The sequence below is a fragment of the Rhineura floridana genome, chromosome 3 (assembly GCF_030035675.1).
Source record: "Rhineura floridana isolate rRhiFlo1 chromosome 3, rRhiFlo1.hap2, whole genome shotgun sequence".
NCBI lineage: Eukaryota > Metazoa > Chordata > Lepidosauria > Squamata > Rhineuridae > Rhineura > Rhineura floridana.
The window spans coordinates 148,195,235-148,217,131 of NC_084482.1; the positions used below are offsets into that span (position 1 = coordinate 148,195,235).

The 21,897-nt window shown below is 41.9% G+C and overlaps 1 protein-coding gene across 12 annotated transcripts in view; it reads right to left on the reverse strand.

Moving 5' to 3' along the window:
* Nucleotides 1-21,897, reverse strand: part of TASOR (transcription activation suppressor) — a 132,470-nt gene that overhangs the window by 72,629 nt on the left and 37,944 nt on the right. For 8 of the 12 annotated variants that reach the window (XR_009761484.1, XR_009761485.1, XM_061618269.1 and 5 more), the window contains exons 14-17: nucleotides 18,203-18,895; nucleotides 10,826-11,190; nucleotides 3,459-3,603; nucleotides 2,073-2,129 (exon numbers count right to left, since the gene is read on the reverse strand). Coding sequence is in view for 10 of the 12 variants with exons in the window: in XM_061618269.1 (XP_061474253.1) it covers nucleotides 2,073-2,129; nucleotides 3,459-3,603; nucleotides 10,826-11,190; nucleotides 18,203-18,895 (1,260 nt within the window). In the remaining 2 variants the exon portion in view is untranslated. The remainder of the gene's footprint in view (nucleotides 1-2,072; nucleotides 2,130-3,458; nucleotides 3,604-10,825; nucleotides 11,191-18,202; nucleotides 18,896-21,897) is intronic. The other 4 variants (XM_061618266.1, XM_061618262.1, XM_061618263.1 and 1 more) reach the window with 3 other exon arrangements.

Consider the following 21,897-nt stretch of genomic DNA (forward strand, 5'->3'; position numbering starts at 1 on the left):
ACTCTACTTTTTGTACTTCTACTGTAGTGTCCAAAAGGGGAAATTTGTGCTGGAGAGATGATGATTTATTGCCCACCCTTCACCTGAAAGTCCCAGGGCAGGTCACAACAGTTTTAAAATAAATCATTAAAAACAGTTAAAAACAACTAAAATCAAATCCCAAAAAACAGGATGGAACCTAAAAATATACATCTCAGGTCTCAAAGACCAGAGTAAATAGGTGCATCTTCAGCATTAGCTGAAACTGTACAGTGAAGTTGCCAGGAGCATCTCTGTGGGGAGTTACAATTCAGGGGCTGCCAGAGAATGCCCTCTCCCGGTCCACCATCCCCAAACTCCTGAAGGTGGCAGAACTACCAAAAGGGCCCCCTCTGCTTATCTCAACACCCGCGAGGGTCCTGTAGGGAGATGGGCTATACATAGCTATATATAGAGTGTTCATTTCTGCTATTCAATTCCCCCTCCCAAGGACTACTATGACTATGAAAAAAGGAGAAATGTTTATTTTGTTGGCACTTCTGTAACTAACCTAAGAAACAGCTGAAAGAGATTATTCTAGACTAGGGATATATCTAGAAATTAAATCAAAGCCCAGCATAACCGCAAAACAGTGGTGCTTAGTTAGGATAGCTAAGGCCACTAGGTTAGAATCCCCCAAATCCACACACACAAAAACCCCACCACCCTATACTAAGAAGCATAGGTTAAAGGCAAATTTCTCAACCCCACACACAGACAAGAACATGAAGCTGTTTTCCTTGTATAAGTTAGTGAGAGAAATGATTCACCTCTGCTTGCAAAGGCAAGTGATAATTTAAGAGGCCTCTGGATTTTATCACATTCTATGAATTCAAACAAAGCTAAAAATCCCAGTGCTGCCATTTGTGTAGAAGCACAAAATGTTGTCAGTAAGGTTAACACAAAACCAAATATGTCTTTACCACCACCACAAAGCTTGCAATTTCATTTTCTCAAAATACATAGGCTGCATCTACACTACTGCACCTTGTCTTTTGGTTTTTGCACTGATTTGCCCTTTGTTTCCTATTTGTCCTTCTTGGTGGGAAACTCCCTTGGTAGAAGAAATCCCTTACTGGTGTGCATAGTCAAGCAGATCGGTTCACCATTCAAGCAGGAGTGGAAAAACTCCTCTTTCCAAACAAATGTGCCAGCCTACTTCGTTAACGAGAAAATGTGCAGAACTCTATGACGGGTGCTAACATTGCTTTCCTACCTAATATAAGATCCAGAGATAACTTAGGATTTCATTTGGAACCAAATGTGCAGTACTGCTTCCAAGATGTCATGGGCTGTGTAATGGTAATAGAGACAGCTTCCATATGTATGTATATACGTTTTGATTGAATTATTGAACTTGAGTTGTGTATACATCTTCACAAACGTGTTGAGTACCTTTTAACCTACTGCCACCCTGGGCTCCTACTGGGAGGAATGGCGGGATATAAATAAAATAATAAATAAATAAAATAAATATCACTTTAAGACTGCAGAGTATTGTATGTAGTTGTAGATAACTTAGTCCATGTATTCTGCATATGTAATACGGAACATCAGAAATCAGACTCTACCACGTGACTCATACATGCCTCACAGGATATAATTTGATATAAAAATTATATGATTATCTATATGTACACAATTTATATGTTGGCCCTTTGTATATTTAATAGTAGCTTTATCAATTAAGGTACCAAAGCATTTAATTAAGAACTGTACAATGGGCTTTATGCATATTCAGTATTCAAAGTCAAAGGAGATGTGGTGTTCCAAACCAACCTTTTTCCTGTTACAATTTATGGACTTGAAATTCACTTTTAAGATTACACCTATAAAACTGGCCCCATTATATATGAGTGCATTAAATCAACTGTATTTCTCAAGTTTCCAACTCCGAATATACTTGCTTCGGTGGATTAATTTCCCTAACTATATGGAGAGAAAAAAAATTAATTGGCCCTCAGTGGCCCACTGAAAATTCAATACTACAAAAATATTTCTTTCAAGCTGTCTGGATAGCAAGGAGCAAATGCAATAAAGGCCATCCTTCTCACCTGTTTGGTTATCTCCATGTTTTCTCAGTTGCTCCTCAGGAACTCTTCCTGCCCCTCCTGAGGGAGAGCAGCAGTTAGCAAGTTTAGAGTTTCTCAATATATATATATATAAAGTATATATTTTCACACTTTTTGTGCTATGGCACCAATTTAAAATAGCAGGCCCACTTTAGAGAGTATAAAACTAATAATTGCTATTAATTTGTGATTCATTAATTTCTTTGGATATCATGGAATATCTTTTCATTCTAGAGAAAATTTGAATTCCAGAGTTCATTACATGTGTTAAAACTGCAAGAGACAGCAGACTGGAAATTCCCGTGTTAAGCATTTTGGTGTACTATAGTTTGAGCTACCTAACCATGCCACTGCTGCTTCCACACCCATACTATGTCAAAGACTTTTTGTTCCTCAATGAAAAATACAATATACTATGCAGACTTTTTCTTTAAAGACTGTAAGACAAATATGGAAACCACCACCAAAAGCAAGTAGATCCAGGAATGGTTTAAATATAGTTGCAGGTTTTGATAAAACAAATCTGACACCAAGTATCAATACAACATTTTTTAAAATAATCAATGATCAAATAATGAGATGCAACAATAAAAAGGCATGCTATGGGACAAACTGCAGTTAAAAAAAGAATCATTCAGAAATTTGCATCTCTCTTCCTTTCAGTACATGATCCTAAAATGCTCTTGTGCAAGTCTGGGGCTTTTTGAAAGATTAAGGTAACTGGAGTGCACAGCAATAATGGCTTGTTTTTGCAAAGCTTGCTCCTACAAGGTTCAGTATCATCTTCAAATTATTACACTGATTGACATGGAAGTTGCCTAGGAAGGTTTTGTACACTCCTCTCCTCTTGAGATTTTAAAAACTTATGACTGGGTTGTATGTAATGCTTTGGTCATAAAGAATGGCCACCTGACAACCTCTGCACCAAATCCAACCTGTGAAGCAATTTTATCAGGTCTCTGGTAGTCCTATCAATTTTTGATCACTTGCCCAGTTTCATTCATAAAGAAAAGAAAAATAGAATTCAAGGAATTCACCTCTGAGTGTTGTAGGTAATGTCCTCAGCTGTGCTGGTGGGCATGCCTTTGTAATGGTGAAGCCCTTATACTAGATAACACTAGTAGTTGCTTTCATTACTTTCAACAAATACTATCTAGAGATTTAAGATTTTATGGCCTGTTTGGTCTCTTCTAACTTTACTCCCTCAGTGACAATATCCTAATGTGCCCAATTCCAGCCATAAGCAAACACTATTAGCATAACCTGAGACCAAGATATACTGGAGTATGTAGTTAAATGCACACTTCCCTCTGCTATTGTCAGAAGACACAAAGTTTTACATTTTATACTTACAAAGCTGTTACTTACCTGTGATGGGAATCAGTTTCCAATGCATTTCAGCCGATTCCATATTATTTGAGCAGGAATGCTGCCTGTGATAGTTCTGTTCAATGGGTGTGCTAGGACATGGGCTACAGCCATCAAAGCTACTTACACTCCCTGTACTGGGTTCCTAAACACAAACATAGTAGTTTCAGCTGATAATTATAACTTAACTCATGTTAAAGCTGATCTCAATGTAAAAATATTTTAAGCGTCTATGAAAAGAAATTTGACTTTCTATCAATATAGGCAAAATGTGTTCACCAGTCAAATCACTTTTAAAAAATATTCTTATATTCCAATCTGATGCACATTTACTCAGAAGTCCCATATATTTTAACAAAGCTGACTTCCAAAGAAGCGTTTGCCCTCAAAATGACCTAAGTAACAGTTTTCCCCTTGAAATCCAGTTTGGTTAGTGCCAAATTCAGATTTCACACCAATTAAACCAAATTAATTTAACCCATCTGTGTCATCAACCAGCACAGATCCCCATCATATTACATGAAACACTTATGAACACCTAGAATCAGTTCTTGTATTTACTTAAAACGTGGTAAAGGCTCATTATTATTGCAATGCCACATCTTAATTCTTTGGATTAGGCTTTAAAATTCAAAGACATCGTAGCAATAACAATTTTTTTCCTTTCATTATAAGATCTGCCAATCTACTCCGATATCAACATTCCATGTCAGATTTTTCTCTCCCCCCAACTATGAGTATTCCTTCCTTTCAGTTCCAAAGAGGATATCATGGAGCAGCTAACTCCTCTTAGATTCTGAAAAGAATGCTCACAGTAAACCTAATTTCCTTCTCTCTTCTGGTGAAAGACCTCCTGCACTCCCTTAGTAGAGCCTTGCTGGGGTTGAAAACAACCTTCAACAAGAAAAAGTAGGACAGGACAAGGGTAACCACCCCCAAGATTTAAATAGGCACACACTATGTGATAAACATAAATCCTGATCTATAAATTGGTGAGGATGGGGAACAAGATGGAGTACAAGCCTCAACCAAGTCTTTGCTTACACGTCATCTTTTTACAGATCAGTAGATGAGGTTTTGAGGTTTTTCCTGGCATCCTTGTAGGTGATACATTCACCCACCTGTCCAGAACTCTTATAGCTCCACTGTCAGATACCAGTTGCTAGGAATCAGAAATGGGGAGAGCTCTTGCTTGTGGGCCTTTGGACTGATATAACAGGACTCTTGCATTGTTATGTACTCAACCACCTGAAGACTCAAGTATTATAGGAAAATAAGAAACACCAAATTTATTGGATAATCTATATGGACATCTGCTAGCAACAGCAAAACAAATATGGTTGTCATTAAGTTTTCTTTATTTCTCTGATGTACTTTGTTTTTATTCATTCAGTGATCTCCCAGGGGGGTGGGGAGGGTTTGTTGCTTCAAATGCATTTTATGAACACTGATATATTTGTTCTTGGCAGCTTCAGGCACCCAACTTTTGTTTTCTTTTTTTTTTTCTTATATTCATTGGATATATGCCCACATGGCTGCCCATTAGCTACTAGACTAAGTGCAAGGTTCTGGTTTTGATATACAAAGCCCTATACAGCTTAGGACTAGGATACCTGAAAGATTGTCTTACACCTTATATACCCAATCAATCCTATGCTCTGCAGGTAAGGGCCTCCTGCAGATATCATCTTATCAGGAGGTCTGTTCCACACAACAGAGGAAGCAGACCTTTAGTGTAGTGGCACTTACCCTTTGGAATTCCCCCCCCTTAAATATTAATCAGGCACCATCTCTGTTATCTTTTCAGCACCTACTGAAGACCTTTCTCTTTCAACAAGCCTTTTAAGTAGAGACCTTATCCCAACCTGCATCTGTGTTGGAATTGCTTTTTAAGATGTTTTAAAAGTTTTTTGTTTCAATTTTAATTTTTGTTTTAATATGTTTTTAAAGATGTTTTGTTTTAATATATTTTAAAGTCTGTTTTTATGATACTTTAGAGTATTTTTCGTGTTTTGTTTGCTACCCTGGGCTCCTACTGGGAGGAAGAGCAGGTTACAAACGTAATAAAAAAATAACAGTAATAAATATATAAATAAAACACTTAAAAATAAAAACATAACAAAAACTGCATTATATAGTGTCAGATTATTACTCCAGCTAACTCAACACACTACTGTGCAGTGGATCTCTAAAATTTCAGACAGCAGCCTTTCACAGCTCTATCTAGAGATGCTGCGGATTGAAGCTGGTACCCTCTGTATGCTAAGTATGCACTGTCACTGAGCTACAGCAGTTCCATAGGTTAACCCTTGTACAGAACAGAGCCCTGATATACTCTGCCACAGTCCAACCTTTCCCCTTCCTATTTATGAGGGTCCCCCATATATGTGTATATTGAACTGACTCTTAAAAATAGATGGAAACTCTCCATCATTTCCCCTTGCTGCCATAGCTGTCCTCAGACCAAAACCTCTGCAAAAAACTGTCTATCTCCCTTTAGCTTCCAGATGGTAAACCCAGGATGAAGATTCTGGCCCTGGATAGCAGAGCTTACTAAGGATGAAGGGAGAGAGGGAGGGAGGGAGGGAGTTCCCCACCAGAAGAGGAAAGGAAATTCGATTAGCCTTATCCGTGGGATTAGTTGTCTTCCTCCATCAAAAAAAAAAGTAACAAAAATGGTAGCATGCATCTAGAACATTGTCTAATTATACAAAATAGGGAAAGGGTGTAGTGTAGAAGAGACCTTTGGTCTTACCTCACAACGGTCTTCTACTTGCATGATCTCAGGTGGGTTTTGAGATCTACCTTGTGGTCAAATACAGAATAGCACCATTTGATTTTTTTTTGCTTCGTCTAGCTTTCCCTTAGCCTTAAGAAACCAGTTTTCAAATGACAAGCCATATCAAAACATGGAAAAAACATATATAACTGTAACAGTGCATACAGACCAACAAACCGCACTCTCTGGACACCGGGAGACAGAAATAGATGAGGAAAACAGGCAAAGAACATAACACACATAATAGGCAAGAATATGCCAGTCAGGAACAGTCAGGAACATTTCAGACATCAGCCCAGCAAAGGAAGCACAGAAGGCAGCCTCAGCCATGTAGGGAGAGGCCCTGAGATCAACTTTATATGCACATAGAAGACTGTTTTGTGGTACAACCAAAAGTCTCTTCTCCTATGCATGTTTAATGAATTCAGGTGGGACATACCCAAGCTGACCCATAAAGGGTGGGAAGTTAATGAGGCACTGCCTGTAACTTTGGGCAAACAAACTGCAGAACCTGTCTCCCAAAGGCTGCCTCAGCTGAGGCATACTTATCAACGTTGCAGTGCTTGATAAATGTGTTCAGAATAGCCCAAATGGCCGCCCTGCATACCTCATGAAGAGGTGCATTAAGCAAAAAGGCTGCTGAGGTGGCTGCTGACCTGAGAGAATGTGCTATGATCTTAGCTGGCAAGCCTTAATCCATGTGAATAAAGTGGAGCTTGAAATTTTTTCCCCAACAAAAAAGGGTGAAAAGAAACAAAGAGGCTTGGTTCTGGAAATGTACACTTTCAGGGCCCTACACACATCCAAGGAGTGCCACATCTTCTTGGTTGGGTAGCAAGGAGAGGGACAGAAGAAAGGCAGCACAAATTCTTGCTGACAGTGGAAGGCAGAAAGGGCTTTAGGACAGAAAAGAGGATTAGTGTGTAAAATAACCTGTCCTTTTGGAAAACGCAGCAGTGCTTATCCACTGATAGAACATTCATCTCTGATACCCATCTGGCTGAAGTAATTGCCACCAGAAACAGCACTTTGAAGGATAGTAGACGTAGAGGGTCGGACTTAAGCAGTTCAAACGGTGGTTTCTGAAGCGTTGTCAGCACGTTGTGAAGAACCCAGGATGGAAAACGGTGCTGGGTAAGTAGTAAAGATATGCTCGCTCCATGCAGAAAACACCTCAAATAGGGATGTGAACTTAAAGGCTTATCTTGAGACTTTGAGAGGATGGCCAAGAGAGCTGATGCTTAGCAACAGAGAGTGTTAGGACGTAGACCCATTGCCAATCCATCTTGAAGAAAAGAAAAAATTTCCTTAAGAGCTGCTCTCTTCGATATGCAACATTGTTCCAGGCACCCTGCTGAAAAAAACTTCCACTTACTCTGATATAACCTCAAGGTGGAACAGATACCCAAGTAGTGCTCGCCTGGCAGCACTGGCTCAATTGCCGCAATGTCCAGGAGATGGTGAATAGCCTCCTGAACTCTGGCTCTCTTGACCAGATTTGTTGGAAAATGAGTTGGGATGAACCTGTGAGGTGGCAACACAGTGAGTTCTAGTCGGAGACCCTGTCTTAGAGTCTGCAGCCCCCATCGGTCTTAAGTGATGTTGCTCCATTTCTCTGAAAAATTCTGCAGACTACCACCCATGGGGGGAAGGGTGTAGTCAGAATTGGTGTTTGTTCCCTCATGTCTGCTGACTGGAGCCAGGCTTCCTGGAGAATTGCTGCTGCTGGCTACAGGGAGTGAAAAGCTGCCACCCCAAGGGTGAAAGGACCAAACATCTCTGCCCTTGCCTGTTTGCCAAAAGGAATGGAAGGATTGGTTGAATATGGGTGATAAAGCTTGTGAAAACTGCGCTTGTCCTCCCTCTTTAAGGGATTGCCTTATTTTTAATCCCTGGACTCCACTCAAACCTTCTCCAAGGCTGCATCCCTAACAACCTGCCTCCTGTATATGGCTCTGAAGCCAGGTTGGAGCACGCAGTGAGGTCCGCGTCCCAGTAATGAAGCCACAAGTTTCTTTGGGCAAATATGCCAGCCGTCAAAGCCCTATCTGAAAACTGGGCCACATCCATTGAAGAGTCTACCATAAAGGCCCCCGGTCGCGAAATTTTATGTAGGGATTTTTGAACTTGGGCAGGATCCTGCTGAGAATTGTTGAACAGCTCCTCCAACCACAGCATAGTAGCTCGTGCAAAGACTGAAGCTGAGGCCACAGTCCTTATCGACATAACATTGGCACTGAGTCCTCACCAGAGGCCTAAGTCCAACTTTCATTCCATCACATCCTTGACCTTTGCATCCAAATCTTTAGGATTTAGGGAGTGGCTTACTAGACCTTGCAATGGGGCATCAATGAGAGGGAGCTTCAATTGGTCTATACATGACTGCTCCATAAGATAATACTTATTTACAATGGGTATAGACTTTTTGTATTGTCAAGGTGTGTCAAACTCTGTTTTAATGACCTTCAGAAGCAAAGATGGGAGCTTGACCACTTGAGACTTTGGCTTGGGGTCTGGGTATGTAGAAGCCACTCTAGAGGATGAGGAATCCTGTGAAGGAGCCTCCTCTGTACTGTTCAAGTTGAGAGTCTCCATGGCCTTACATAGAATGGTAAGTAATGTTGTTCCTGAAACACCTGATTAGAAGATACATCTTCCAACTCAGACTTCCCACTCCACTCTTCCTCATCCAGTACAATTAAATCCGTATCAACCTCCTCTGAACCTTGAGCAGAAGATAGCTGATGAACCCTGCCCATGGATACCGCATGAAGGTCCAGCGAGGCATGCCTATGAATCCTCAAATTTGCTGAGGATGTGTAAACTGGACCTGAGGATTTGGGGTCTGAGCAGACTGAGGCAGCTGAGCCCCTTGAAATGGTGTCCCCTGAACCTGAGGATTCTGGGGCTGAACAGACTGAGGCACCTGAGCCCCTTGAAGCTGTGCCCCTGAGGACAGAATGATGACATTAGGATTAGGTACAGCAGCCAGTAACGGTTGCAATGTAGCAGTCAAGTCTTTAGACAGGTCTGCTAACAAAATCTCTTTCAGCTACACTAGCATGTCTAAAGTTACATGCAAATGCACAGGAGGGGGATGGGAACTGCAGACTCTCTGAGGAAGTGTGTTGCTGAAGCGTTCCCACCAAGAGGGATGCTTCAGAGGACAATGGGAGATAGCTAGACAGCATAGTGGCTGAGTCCCCAAATCCACAAAAAGTATCAGGAGAAGACCTAGTAGAGAAGATTGTTGCTAAATGCCTTCTATGTTGGTCTCCTTCCTCCCCTGATAATTGCTCATCTCTTAGAGCCCTACAAATCGCCCTCAGAGGCAAGCTACTGTGCAGTTTCCCACCAAAACAGATTCTCCATGTTGATCAGGCTAGTATTCCAGTGAAAATAACATGGGTCTAGTATCTGGCTCCTCACGGTCTTTGAGACCCGCTATAGTAAAGGGCTGAAGAACTGGCATGAGAGTCACTGCTGACCTTACTGGGGAGTCCCTTCCTATGACCAATGAGACTGCCAAAGCACCCTCTGGCCTGCTGGAGGGGTTGGCGGTAGCTGTATGAGTTCCTGCTGCACTTGTAGAAGCGAATTGGGAGGCAGGAAGTTGCAGTAATGGCGGCAGCAGCCAGGCCTTCCTTACTGGCACAGCTGACTTTTCCTCAGATTTCCCCATAGTGGGGCAGGAGATCAGATGTAGCACATCTGGCCAGCAAGCAGAGTGGCAGTTGGGCGGCTACGGGCTTGCTCTGCCAGTTTCATCGGCTGTGCTGTGCTTTGCCGGTTCTCCAGCCATTTGGGCAGCTAAGGGCTTGCTCTGCTGGTTTGTTGGCTGTGCTTTGCCAATGCTCCAGCCATTGCAGAGGAGAGAACAAAGTGCAGAAAGGGAAAATGGTGGAAGTTATAAAAATAAGTGGTAACAAAGTTTTCCTCCCCGTTAGTATAGTAAAAGACAGAACGCACACACAAATACAACATAAATCCACAGAATACCAGTCTGAAAGAAGGGCAGAATCACAGAAGCGAGCAGAGAGCGCAAAGAATTCAACCACACACAGTGAAGGATGAACAGAAAAACTGTTTTCCCGAGGCTAAGGGGAAGCTAGAAGAGGCAAGAAAAATCAGTGCTATTCTGCCTTTGACTACAAGGTGGAGCTCAAACCCCACCTGAGATCATCTTGCATGCATGGGAGAATACATAGTTATTTCAGTTGATAATTATTCTTCAGTTTCAAGTTAAAGCTGTTAGCCACTTCAATGTATTAATTTAGCTGACACAAGTGCAGTTGGTTCATTACAACAAAGCATCTTCATGTCAAGGTATCCTATCATACCACTCTTATTCCTCCCCGATTACTATAATTGAGAACTGTATGTATGAGAGAATTTTCCAGTGATCTTACACAATCTACCCTCTTTTCCTTTTCATCACTTCACAAGTTGGGTCATTGTAACAATCAGATTATAAGACTCAGAGGCCATAGACACAAAGGCTAAAAAATAATCCTATTTTATATTCTCCAAAAATATATATTGAGATTTTGAAAAATAGTAAAAATAATATTCTTAAAGAAGTTCTTACTTTTAAATGTAATGCATGATCAGTGTATACTTCACTGACAGAAACATCGGCAGAATAAGGCAAACATAATGCATTGGTTTCTAGCTTGACTGGGCTTTTAAGGTCCTTGAACTGAGTGTTTTCAGATTGTGCAGTATGATGGTCAGGTTCTTCCTTGATCTGTGGTGGAATGGAGTTGTACTTAACAGTTTGCCTTGAATAGGTTTCTACTGAAACATGTTTAACCATTTCTGAAATCAAATTTAGGACACCACATACAGCTATGTCAGGAACAGGAGGATCAGCAACATTTTGCTGTCTCAAATCTGTATCACGTCCACCAAGGTCATGTATTATTGAAAGAAGTGATCCTGATGCTCTTCCCCCTAGAAACCAGGAGAGGAGTGGGGAAAGGGGAAAAACCAGTAAGTTATGCTAAAAATTGTTTGTCATCCTTTAGTGAGTTAACACAACTGATATAAAATACATTATTATATAGACAATTTATAGACCACTTGCTCAAAATAAGTATCTTCAAGCAGCGAACAGGTTCATTTATATATAAAACATGGCTAAAATACACAAACCAGTTAAAAACATAAAACTATCCATAAAACATTAGAACAAATATAACTAATTTATGTGTCTGAATAGGCAGAAAGGTTTTCAGCAGGCATATAAAAAGATAGTGAAGGTGTCTGCCTAACACATAAACCATCTCACCAGGAGGTCCATTCTGAACAACACAGGAAGTGAACCTTCAGCATTGTGGCACCTACCTTTTGAAATTCACTCCCGTTAAATGTTAGACTGGTGCGCTCTCTATTGCCTTTTTGGCACCTACTGAAGACCTTCCTCTTTCAATAAGCCTTTTAAACAGAGACCTTATCCCAGTCTGTATCAGTACTGAAATTGTTTTTAAGATGTTTTTAAACAATTTTAAAATTGTTTTTAAGATTTTTTAAAGTATGTTTGCTTTAAGCTGTTTTTTAGTGTTTTATCGTTTGTTATTTGCCACCCTGGGCTCCTTCTGGAACAAAGGGCAGCATATAAATTTAACAAACAAAACAAACAAAGTCAATAGACAGGGAGTTGCAGAGTTCAGGTGGTGCCACACTAAGGAGCTAGGCCAGATCTGGATGGACAACAGGCCCCTGGAAAAGTAGGTTCAGGTGAACGGGAAGGTCCCTGCCTGAGCTGACGGAGGTGCTCAGAGGTGGTGCTAAGAACTCTTAGACTCTTGGTTCTGGGAGACTTCAACATCCATGCCAAGGCCACTAACTGTGGGGCAGCTCAGGAATTAAAGGCTGCCATGACCATGGGGCTGTTCCAACATGTCAGCAGGCCACACTCTGGGTATTGTATTCTCAACCAGGCAGGAAGAGGGTGATTTGAGTGTGGGATATATTAACTTTAGCCTCTTGTCATGGTCAGATCACCTCTTGTTGAGATTTAGGCCACATTCACACAATTTATTCCACTTTAAACAGCCATGGCTTTCCCCAAAGAATCCTGGGAACTGTAGTTTGTGGTGATGGGAGTTGTTAGGAAACCATACACCTAATAGAGCTACAATTGCAGAGTGATTTAACAGTCAGTCCCTCTTCCTAGTGAACTTTGGGAATTGAAGCTCTGTGAAGAGAATAAGGGTCTCCTAACAACTCTCAGCACTCCTTCACAAACTACAGTTCCTAGGATTCTTTGGGGAAGCCATGACTGTTTAAAGTGGAATAATTGTACAATGTGAATGTGGCCTCAGTGCTTTTAGCTTCTTTTCCCTTCTGCAGAGGCGGGGGACCTATTAGGATGGTCCGCCCTTGGAGGATGATGGATCCAAATGGTTTCCAGATGTCTCTAGAAACTGGCTAGTATGACTGGCGTTCCTAGTGAAGCTCTGGCTGATGTGTGGAATACTCTGCTGCCCCAGATCATGGACACAATCAGCCCTGAGGACACTCTCCCACTTGATAGAGCCCAGTTGATTGCTGATACACACCAGAGCTAAAGACAATGAAACAAGCTGGGAGACAGCTTGAATGCAAGTGAAGGAAAACTCCAGATGAATGCAATCGAACACTGGTGAGTGCCCATTATCAAGCCTACTCCATGACAGTGAAGGCAGCAAAGGCGATATACTTTGCCACTTCCATTTCATCCATACTGTGCTATCCAGCAGAGCTTTTCTGGATAGAGTGCAGCCTTTTGCAGTCTGGCCCAAAGGAAATGGTAGAACCTCTGGTGACTTGCTGTGACTTGTTTGCAAAACATTTTGAGGATAAAATTACTTGCATCCAGTAGGACCTCAACTCCACTGTTCTAGCAGATGAATCTCAGGGTGTCCAGCACACTAACCAGTCCTGTTGTGTTGGATGATTTTCAGTTAGTAAAGCTCAAGTACATGGACAGGGTGCTTGATTCAGTTCAGGAAACCACTTGTGCTTTTGACCCTCATGGCTGGTAAAAAAATAGCACGGAAGGAATGGCCAGATGGGCCAGGGAGGTGATTAATGCCTCCTTGCAAGAGGAGGAGGTCCCCCCTTCTTAAAGAAGGCGGTGGAAAGACCACTTCTTAAGAAATCCTCCCTGGGTTCAGAAAATCGAAATAATTATTGGTTGGTCGCTAATGTTCCCTTCTTGGGCAAAGTTCTTGAGTGCGTGGTTGCGGGTAGATCCAGGCTCTCTTGGTCGAAACTGATTTTCTTGATCCATTTCAATGAGGGTTTGATTCCAGTTTTGGCATGCTAACTGCCTTGATCGCCCTGTATGACCACCTTTGTCAGGAGAGTGTGTCTCTTTTAATCCTCCTTGACCTTTCAGGGGATTTTGATAGCATCAACCATGGTATTCTTCTGGAACGGCTATCTGAGTTGGGGGTGGGTGGCACTGCAGGTGTGTTATTCCGGCTCATGGAGCCTTTAGTATGGGGTCCCATAGGGTTCAATTTTATCTCCCCATGCTGCTTAATTTCTACATGAAACTGCTGAGTGGGGTCATCCAGAAATTTGGACTGCATTGTCTTATGCTGATGATATGCAGTTCTATCTCTCCTTTACATCTAGGAGTAGCAATGGATGTACTACATCAATGTCTGCCTCAGTAATGGACTGGATTACAGCCAACTGAAACATAATCTAGCTAAGACTGGGGCACTGTTGGTGGGTTCCCTAGAGCAGATGGGTGGGGCACTGGCAGCTCTGGATGGGGTTATATACTCCCTTTGAAGGAGAGGTGTGTAGTTTGGGGGTGCTTCTGATCCACTACTGTCAATTGAGGCCCAGGAGGCTTCAGTGGCGTGAAGTGCTTTCCATTAGCTTTGGCTGGTGGCCCTGCTATGTCCCTATCTGGACAGGGATGGCCTAACTTCTATTGTCTATCCTCTAGTAACCTCTAGGTTAGATTACTGCAATGCTTTATATATGGGGCTGCCTTTGAAGACAGTTTGGAAACTGTAGCTAATGCAGAAGTTAGCAGCCAGACTGCTGACAGGGACAAGACATTCAGAATGTATAACACCAAGTCTGCAATGGATGCACTGGCGACCAATTAGTTTCCGGGCCAAATTTAAACTGCTGGTTTTGATCTATAAACCCTTATGTGGCTCAACACCCCAACACTTCAAGGGCCACCTCTCCCCAAATGAACGAACGTGGGCCCTGCATTCGCCATTTGAGGCCCTACTTCATTTGCTCTCTCCAAGAAAGGTGCGGAGGGTAGCAACATGAGAATGGGCCTTTTTAGTAGTGGCTCCCCATCTGTGGAATGCTCTCCCCAAGGAATCATGTCTGGTATCATCACTGCCTGTTTTTAGGCACCAGGTAAAAACATCCTTATTCACCCAGGCTTTTGGAGCTGAATTTTGTTTGTTTTCAGTCAGGGTGGGGAAAAACTGGATCTTGTTTTTATATATTTCATGAGGATTTTAGGATGCTTTTATTCTTTTTTTCTATCAGTTTTTAATGTTGTACACTGCTCTGAGTTTCTTTTTGGAAAGAAGTAACTAATAAATATAATAAATAAATGAATACAAAAGGTGCCAAGGGTGGCTGATACTGAGCTCAGCCAGGAGGCAAACAGGTCTATACACAGGAGACCCCTTTTCTGGGTGATCTGGAGAAACGCTTCCCCGTGTAAGGCCTCTTCTGTTCCTTGATTAACTAGTAGCTAGTGCGTTAAACACATTCTGAATATAGATGGTCCACATTCTCCATATGGCTGGAGATGGCACTGCATACTGATCTATGTAAGAGACTGATCTATGTAAGGGGCCAGAGTGGGTCCCCCAGTGTTTGACAAGGGCTTTGGCTGCAATGTTGTCTGTCCTGATTAAGACATAGGACTGATACCCGTGGGAAGCCTGCAAGCAGGACCTAAGCACACACTTGTGATATTCAGAAGAATACTGCCTCCAATAGTGGAGGTAGAGCACAACCATCAAAAATGTTCCAAGATTCAGCTTCATTGGATGTCCATGAGTTCTAGCGTTATGAGAGATAACTTTTCTTTATCCACTTTCCCCTTGCCATTCATAATTTTATACACTTCTGTCATGTTCCCTTTTACTCGCCTTTTCTCTATTAAAAGCCCCAAATATGCTGCAAACTTTCCTCATCAGGGAGTTGCTCCATCCACTTGATCATTCTGGTTGACCTTTTCTGAACCTTTTCCCAACTCTGTATCTTTTTTGAGGTTACACAACTAGAACTGTACATAGCATTCCAAATGCAGTTGCATCATAGATCCTTGGTGTCTGGCAAGGTCCATCAGGGAGACTGGAACAGATGATTGACAAGATAGGACTTGTGCCTGTAGCTTAGGCACTGTCTCCTGAGACAGGAAGACTTGACTCAGATGTGTCAAGGACTATTCCCTGGTGTTGAAGGCACTGACTTTGATCTAGGTTCCTCTTTGCTTTGCTGACCATAAACACACAGTCTTCCAGACAGTGAAGTCTGGCCTCCATGTCCTTCCTGGCCTTGGAAATAGATGAAGCTTGGACCAGTAGGTTGTTGAGATACGGACTCCCCAGGGGCAGAGGCAGCCACCAGTGTGACCATGAGTTTGCCAAATACTCAGTGAGCCAAAAACAACTCAAAGGCATTGTCCAATATTGGAACTGATTCTTGTTATGGACAAAGCAAAGCAAGGATCAGTGGTTAGTCCAGATCAGGTGTAGATATGCCTCCATCTAGTCTACTGACACCATGAAGTCTCCAGGTTGTAGAGCCTGTGATGGATCCAAGGGTCTCCACTTTGAATTTCTTTGGAAGCACAAATTTGTGCAAAAATGTCAAGTTCAGGATGGCATGGAAAAAGTAAAGAACACAGAGAATATCCCAGAAGATTGCTGATTTCTGGAACTGGCTCTGTTGCTCCTATCTCTAAGAGGTGGACAATGGTGTCTAGTGCCCTGTGGAGCTTCTCTGGATTGCGCAACTGTACAGTGGTTCACCATTTGTCCCTGGGGATGGCTGAGAATTCAATGGATGAGTCTCACAGTGTCTAGGATCCACTGATCCAAGGTGGAATCCATTGAAGCTGCCAGTATATGTTGTAGACGGCTCCAGCCTTGAGTCCCCTGCCATCATGCATAGTATTGCTTAGGATTCAATTTGGTATAGTGTTGCTGCTTACTGAAGTTCCCATTGGAAGAGCTGGAGTAACTTTGGTGTTTGGAGAAATTCTATGGAAATGGTGTGTGGTCCTGTAGGGAATCGATATCCACAGGGACAAAAGAACTGAGAAGGCTTCTTACATGAATTGTGGTCCTCCTGCTTGTGGGCACAAGGAAGAGCCTTCTTCCTTTCCTCAGTTTCTAGCCATGGCTGCATAGGCTACAGCCAGAGCAGAGTACTGGATGGCACCCATGGAGGAATCTGCTAGGAACTCTGCAGTCTTGGCCAGTTTGCTGAGTCCTTACCCGATGTGTCTGCCTTCAGGTGGAACTTCGGAAATGAGTATTTTTGCTCACTTAATGGCAGCTCAAGCCAGGAAGGAATTAGCTGTAGCTGCCCTCAGGACCACGGTTACTGCCTCATGGGCACATCGGAGGGTGGCATCACTGTGCCTGTCACTCTGGTCTGTCAGAGTGCCCTCCTCTTCCTTGAGAATAGCTGTTTTAGCCCCCAGTGATTGGGCAGAGACTGATTAATCAGTGGTGGTAACCTGAAGGCTGTCCATAATGGGGTAGGCAGGGAGTAGAGCTTGTTAGAAACAGAATGAGGGACTTAAGGTTTGGCTGGATGTTCCCATTCCTCCACAAGGGTATATGTGAAAAACCTGAGGAATGAGATGGTTACGTATTGGGCCTCTGATCTGGGGAACACATCTGAGGAATCCGGATCAGCTCCCTCCTGCTCCTCTGGTTATTTGGTTTCTTTGGGGGTTTGAATTCAAGGGACACCATGACTTTCTTTGCAAACCAGAATGGGAAAGAAGTCTGTCTAATAGAGGTGCTTAAGCGGGGGAGATCATCTCCTGAAAGCTCCCCCTCCTTCCTCCCCCACTCTGAGGAGTCTGACAGGACCAGAGCTCTCTCCCTCAAACCTTGGGGAAAATGGCTTGAGGTGCTAGGAGCGGTTGATAAAGAGAGGCCATGCATAAAGTGTTTGTGCTCTCTTTGCACTTTATTTTCTGTCTCAACCAGGAGAAAGTCCTTGCTCTCCCCGCACCTCCCCCAGCCAGGCTGCCGCTGGATGAAGTGGAAGAGGAGGGAATGTAGAGCGAGAACTCAGGAGAGAAGGATGGGGAGCGATAGCTTCGGTAGTGGTGGTGTGAGTGCTTCTTTTTGTGAGGGCGGAACAGGCAGAGAAACCATCACCTCGCAAGCCACTTACTTTTTTAGCCAGAACATCATAGCAGAGGAAAACCCCTCTGAACAGGACTCTGCTCTGGGAGATTATCTAGGTTCTCCCCACCCACCCCGTTTAGTAAATGGGACCTGGGAAAGCAAAACCATTTGTGAGGGAATCCAAAATGCAATGGATTTCAGTGTGGCTAATGTGTTTCTGAACTTAAGCCCATCTCCCTTATCCTCCAGTCTCTTTCATTTACTGAAATGTCAAGAGGACAACTGTTCAACTGACAATATTAATAGAAAGCATACTGTACCAGGTCATGAAATATAAATAAATATAAATAAGTAGCAAAAACTGCATACATACAGTTCACACAAGCAATAAAATTAGTAGTTAATACAAATTATTGCCTTTCTGAACACAAATATTAGATTAATTTAGTAAGATTGATTCTAATTAAGCAGGTCCTTCATGGAATTCCATGCCTGCAATGAATTTCTAGCTGTGCTAGGACTATACAGCAGCAAGTTCCTGACACAGCTGGCAAAGAAGCAGATTAAGCCATATACTTCCAAAGTCAACAGTAGCATATGAAAGCACTTACCTTCATATAGAGAAATGTCTTCTGAAGAACCACTAGTTTTTAAATGTTTCTGTGGTCGCTCTCTCTTAATATCCAGCTTTCGTTTCAGTCTGCTTTCGCTTCTGCTATCTTCAGTGTCAGAGTCTCTATCTACATTTTTCTTCTTACACTGAATTAAGTTAATCAACTCTTTGATACTTTCTTGATCATAGTCCCCAGGTTGACCAGGCTTTCTCTTGACAACTACACTTTCACACTTAGAACCATTTCTTTTTCCAGCTTTTCTTTTTGTGTAGTCAGATTCTTCTTCTGTGGCTTCATAATCTGAAATAGGACTGAACTGCTGAGGCTTTCGATAACCATCCATTATTTTTTTGGCTTTAGAAACAGGAATTTGGTAGGCTTCAGAACCAAAAATATAGGCGTGCAAAGAGCTTTCAAGGTTGGATTTGTTTTTTGGTGCACAATATAGACGCCTTTTCTCATCCAATGTTGTGCTATACTCATATAAAATGAACTCTTTATATTTACTGTATCGTTTCACATAGTCATTTATGTACTTTTCCACCACAGTATTTAAGTCAGATTTAGGGTCTTTACGAGAATGAACATAACCATAATGTAGCGACTGAATAAATATTGTAAGTTCTGGCATCACCACATGGGCTTCCTGCAGTGTCGACATATTCACACTTTTCTGTTCATTTTTTAGTGCTATGTTCAAAATAAAATCAGAAAGACAATTGGGACGGGGAAAATCAACCATTTAAGCAAGCAACAGAACTATTAATGCATATTTAACTTATATTCTGCCTTCCCTCCAAGGAGCACACAATAGTATACACAGTTCTCCTTCATCATTTTGTCTTCAAAACTACCCTTTGAAGTACATAAAAGTGCACAACAATGACAAGCTTAAAGTCATCTAGTCTGCTTCATGGCCGAGTGGAGGATCTGAACCTTCATACCCTGAGGCCTAATCACTAAACCACACTAGCTCTGGGTTAAAAAGCAAGCATCAATTACATTAGGAGATCCATCGACAGCAATTTACATTTGCAGGGTATTATAAGAAATCATTCTTCTCCCCATATTTGTGTCTAAGAGTACTGGACATATGGAGGGCGTGCCCAACAGACGAGACCAGCCTGTGTTTCCTGTCTCCAGCCAAAGAGGGTGGTATAACCCACCATGTCCTGTGCTTACCACCTCTGGAAAATCATTCTTCTTCCCATATTTGTGCCTAAGAGTATCCCATAGTTTTGAGAATAGCCTTTATATGTTCACTGTCGGGTCTCTTTGTATGGCATTTCTGGTGCTACAGTTTCAAACCATACCATCATAAAACTTGAAGGAACCCTATCATAAAATACTCATATAGCTTTCCTATTCATAGCGCTCTCCAAGTAAATTCATCATTCATTTAAAGATTTTATACTGATTTTCATTTACAAAATACCAAAGTGGTTCACACAATAATAAAACATAATTATAAAAATAATCAACAATAAAATCATCACAATGGCTGGAATTAACACTGAGTGTCAGAGAAAGCCTGGGTGAACAAGTATGTCTTCAAATTAGTAGCAAAAACACCCCACAGTTGGTGCTCACTTGATCTCAATGGGTGAGCATTCCACATGTTGGGCACCATATTTACTATATTAATCTTACATTCTAAACCAAGGGAAAAATCATTTTGAACCTCATAAGACAGGATGGAGAACCTGTGGTCCTCCAGATATTGGTGGAATGCAACTCCCATCAGCCCCAGCCAATGCTATTTGTCAGGGGAGATGAGAGTTGTAAAGCAGCAACATCTCTAGGTATGTTCCCTACCCCTGTGATAAAGGGTACTTCCAAAAGCCAATGATAAGATAGCAGGAAATAGGATTTCAGCTCTAAAGATAAATTTATGATAGACAAATTAACCAGATTTAGAGTGGCTACCCGGCTGACAAAGAGTTGCAGATGCCTGGTGAATTGCATCACACAACATCTCATGACTCACTTTTTATAGGTTATTTTTATCAATTTGAGGGGAAAACATATTGACTCTAAATTATTCTAAACATATGAATTCCACAGACGCTTTACATGGCTCTTTTAACCATTATTTGTAATGTGTTAAACTGCTTGCAGTGCTGCTTCATTGTGTGCAGTAGAAGGGACACCACTGAAACTGATGACTCCTTTCCTGATTCTCACTTTGTGTGGTAATTGGAGCTGTTTGGGAGTGGTAGTTTGAGGTGGTTGGTATGATGTTCAGAAGTTTGCTGCTTCCTGTATGCAGCACCACCTTCCTCTCCCTCCCAGAAAAGAGAAGATGGCAAACTTTGGAACAGCAGCAGCTTTCAAAACTTGCTCAATTTTAAAGTAGAATACTTCTTTAAAAGTGGACCGGTAAGAAACTGTGCTTGCTATGACTAGATGTCAACAAGTTATGTCTTGGGGTGCTTTTTTTCAATTATCTTGAGTGTGTGGCTGTGTTATTTATTGGGGGCAGAGGGTCTGGAGTACTGAAATATTGCTGCGGGGGGGGGAATTCCATGCTGTATTCTGTTCATGATGAGTTCTTTTGTTGCTTTTCATTGTTGGCATGAGAACTGAAACAATTCTTTATTTCCTACGCTTTGATGTGCAATATGGACTGTGATGCTTTGAACTGGTGGCGTGAGACCTGGTCTTATTGGTTACTTTGTTTTTGTTTTTTGGAACAAAGTTGGCCTTCTCAAATGTGGACCTCAGGCTGAAAGTAGTTCCTTGCCACTGACACAAAGTTTGACAGGCACTGCCTGCACCCTCCATGTGCACACATTAAGGGGTGTGGCTCCCACTTTCCCAGTCACTTCATGTCTTCAATAGTAAAGGACAGTGGGCTGTTTGCACAGAGGACCACTCTGACTATAGTTGCAGGTAACCAGACCTGTCCTCCTTTGTGGTCTCAGTATAATCTCATGAGACTAACAAGCATAATTAACACAGGTGAAGGCAGGCACTAGGACAGCAAACTGCTGAACACTACCTACCAGCATCTGCCAAGGACCTCATATCCAAATGATAGTGACAAAGGTTGAGGGCTGCAACCATGTTGCAACGCAGCAGACATCTGGCAACAGGACTCCATGGCAGAAAGCAGAAACCATCTCATGGAGTATGGCTCCCTCTCCCATTGGTTCTAATGAAGAATTCAGATCACTGGCTTTGTTGCATTTATTTTTTACCATACACTCCAGTTAGTGCCGCCTATATGAATGCTTGTATCTACCTTTAAGAAGTAGTTACTCTCATTGAAATCAGCATCATATACCTTTTAGAATTCAGAAACCATCCTCCCTTTAGTAAGTGGCTACACCCACATGAGTGGGTGTGCTCTTTATCTTTCTTCTTTTAAGAGTCAGCTGCTTTTAAAAATTTAGTTTGTTACACTGATGAGGCACGAGCTTGTTATTTGCACAAGGTATTCCCAGTCACCTATTCTAATCCTTTTTTCCATTTTCTTTGTTATGGTTTATCCTACTTAGTTAATAGCTCTGTTTAAATTTTCTGTGTTGAGTTCACATGTAACCAGTTTTAGTTTTTGAAAGGTTTTTAGTGTTCATTTTTCATTATGTTTCATTTTGGTTGTCCTTTCCTTATTAATTTCAGTATTTGGCCAGCATCATGCAGTTTTTTATTTACTTTGAGCAGATATATGTATGTACTTCTTTCCACAT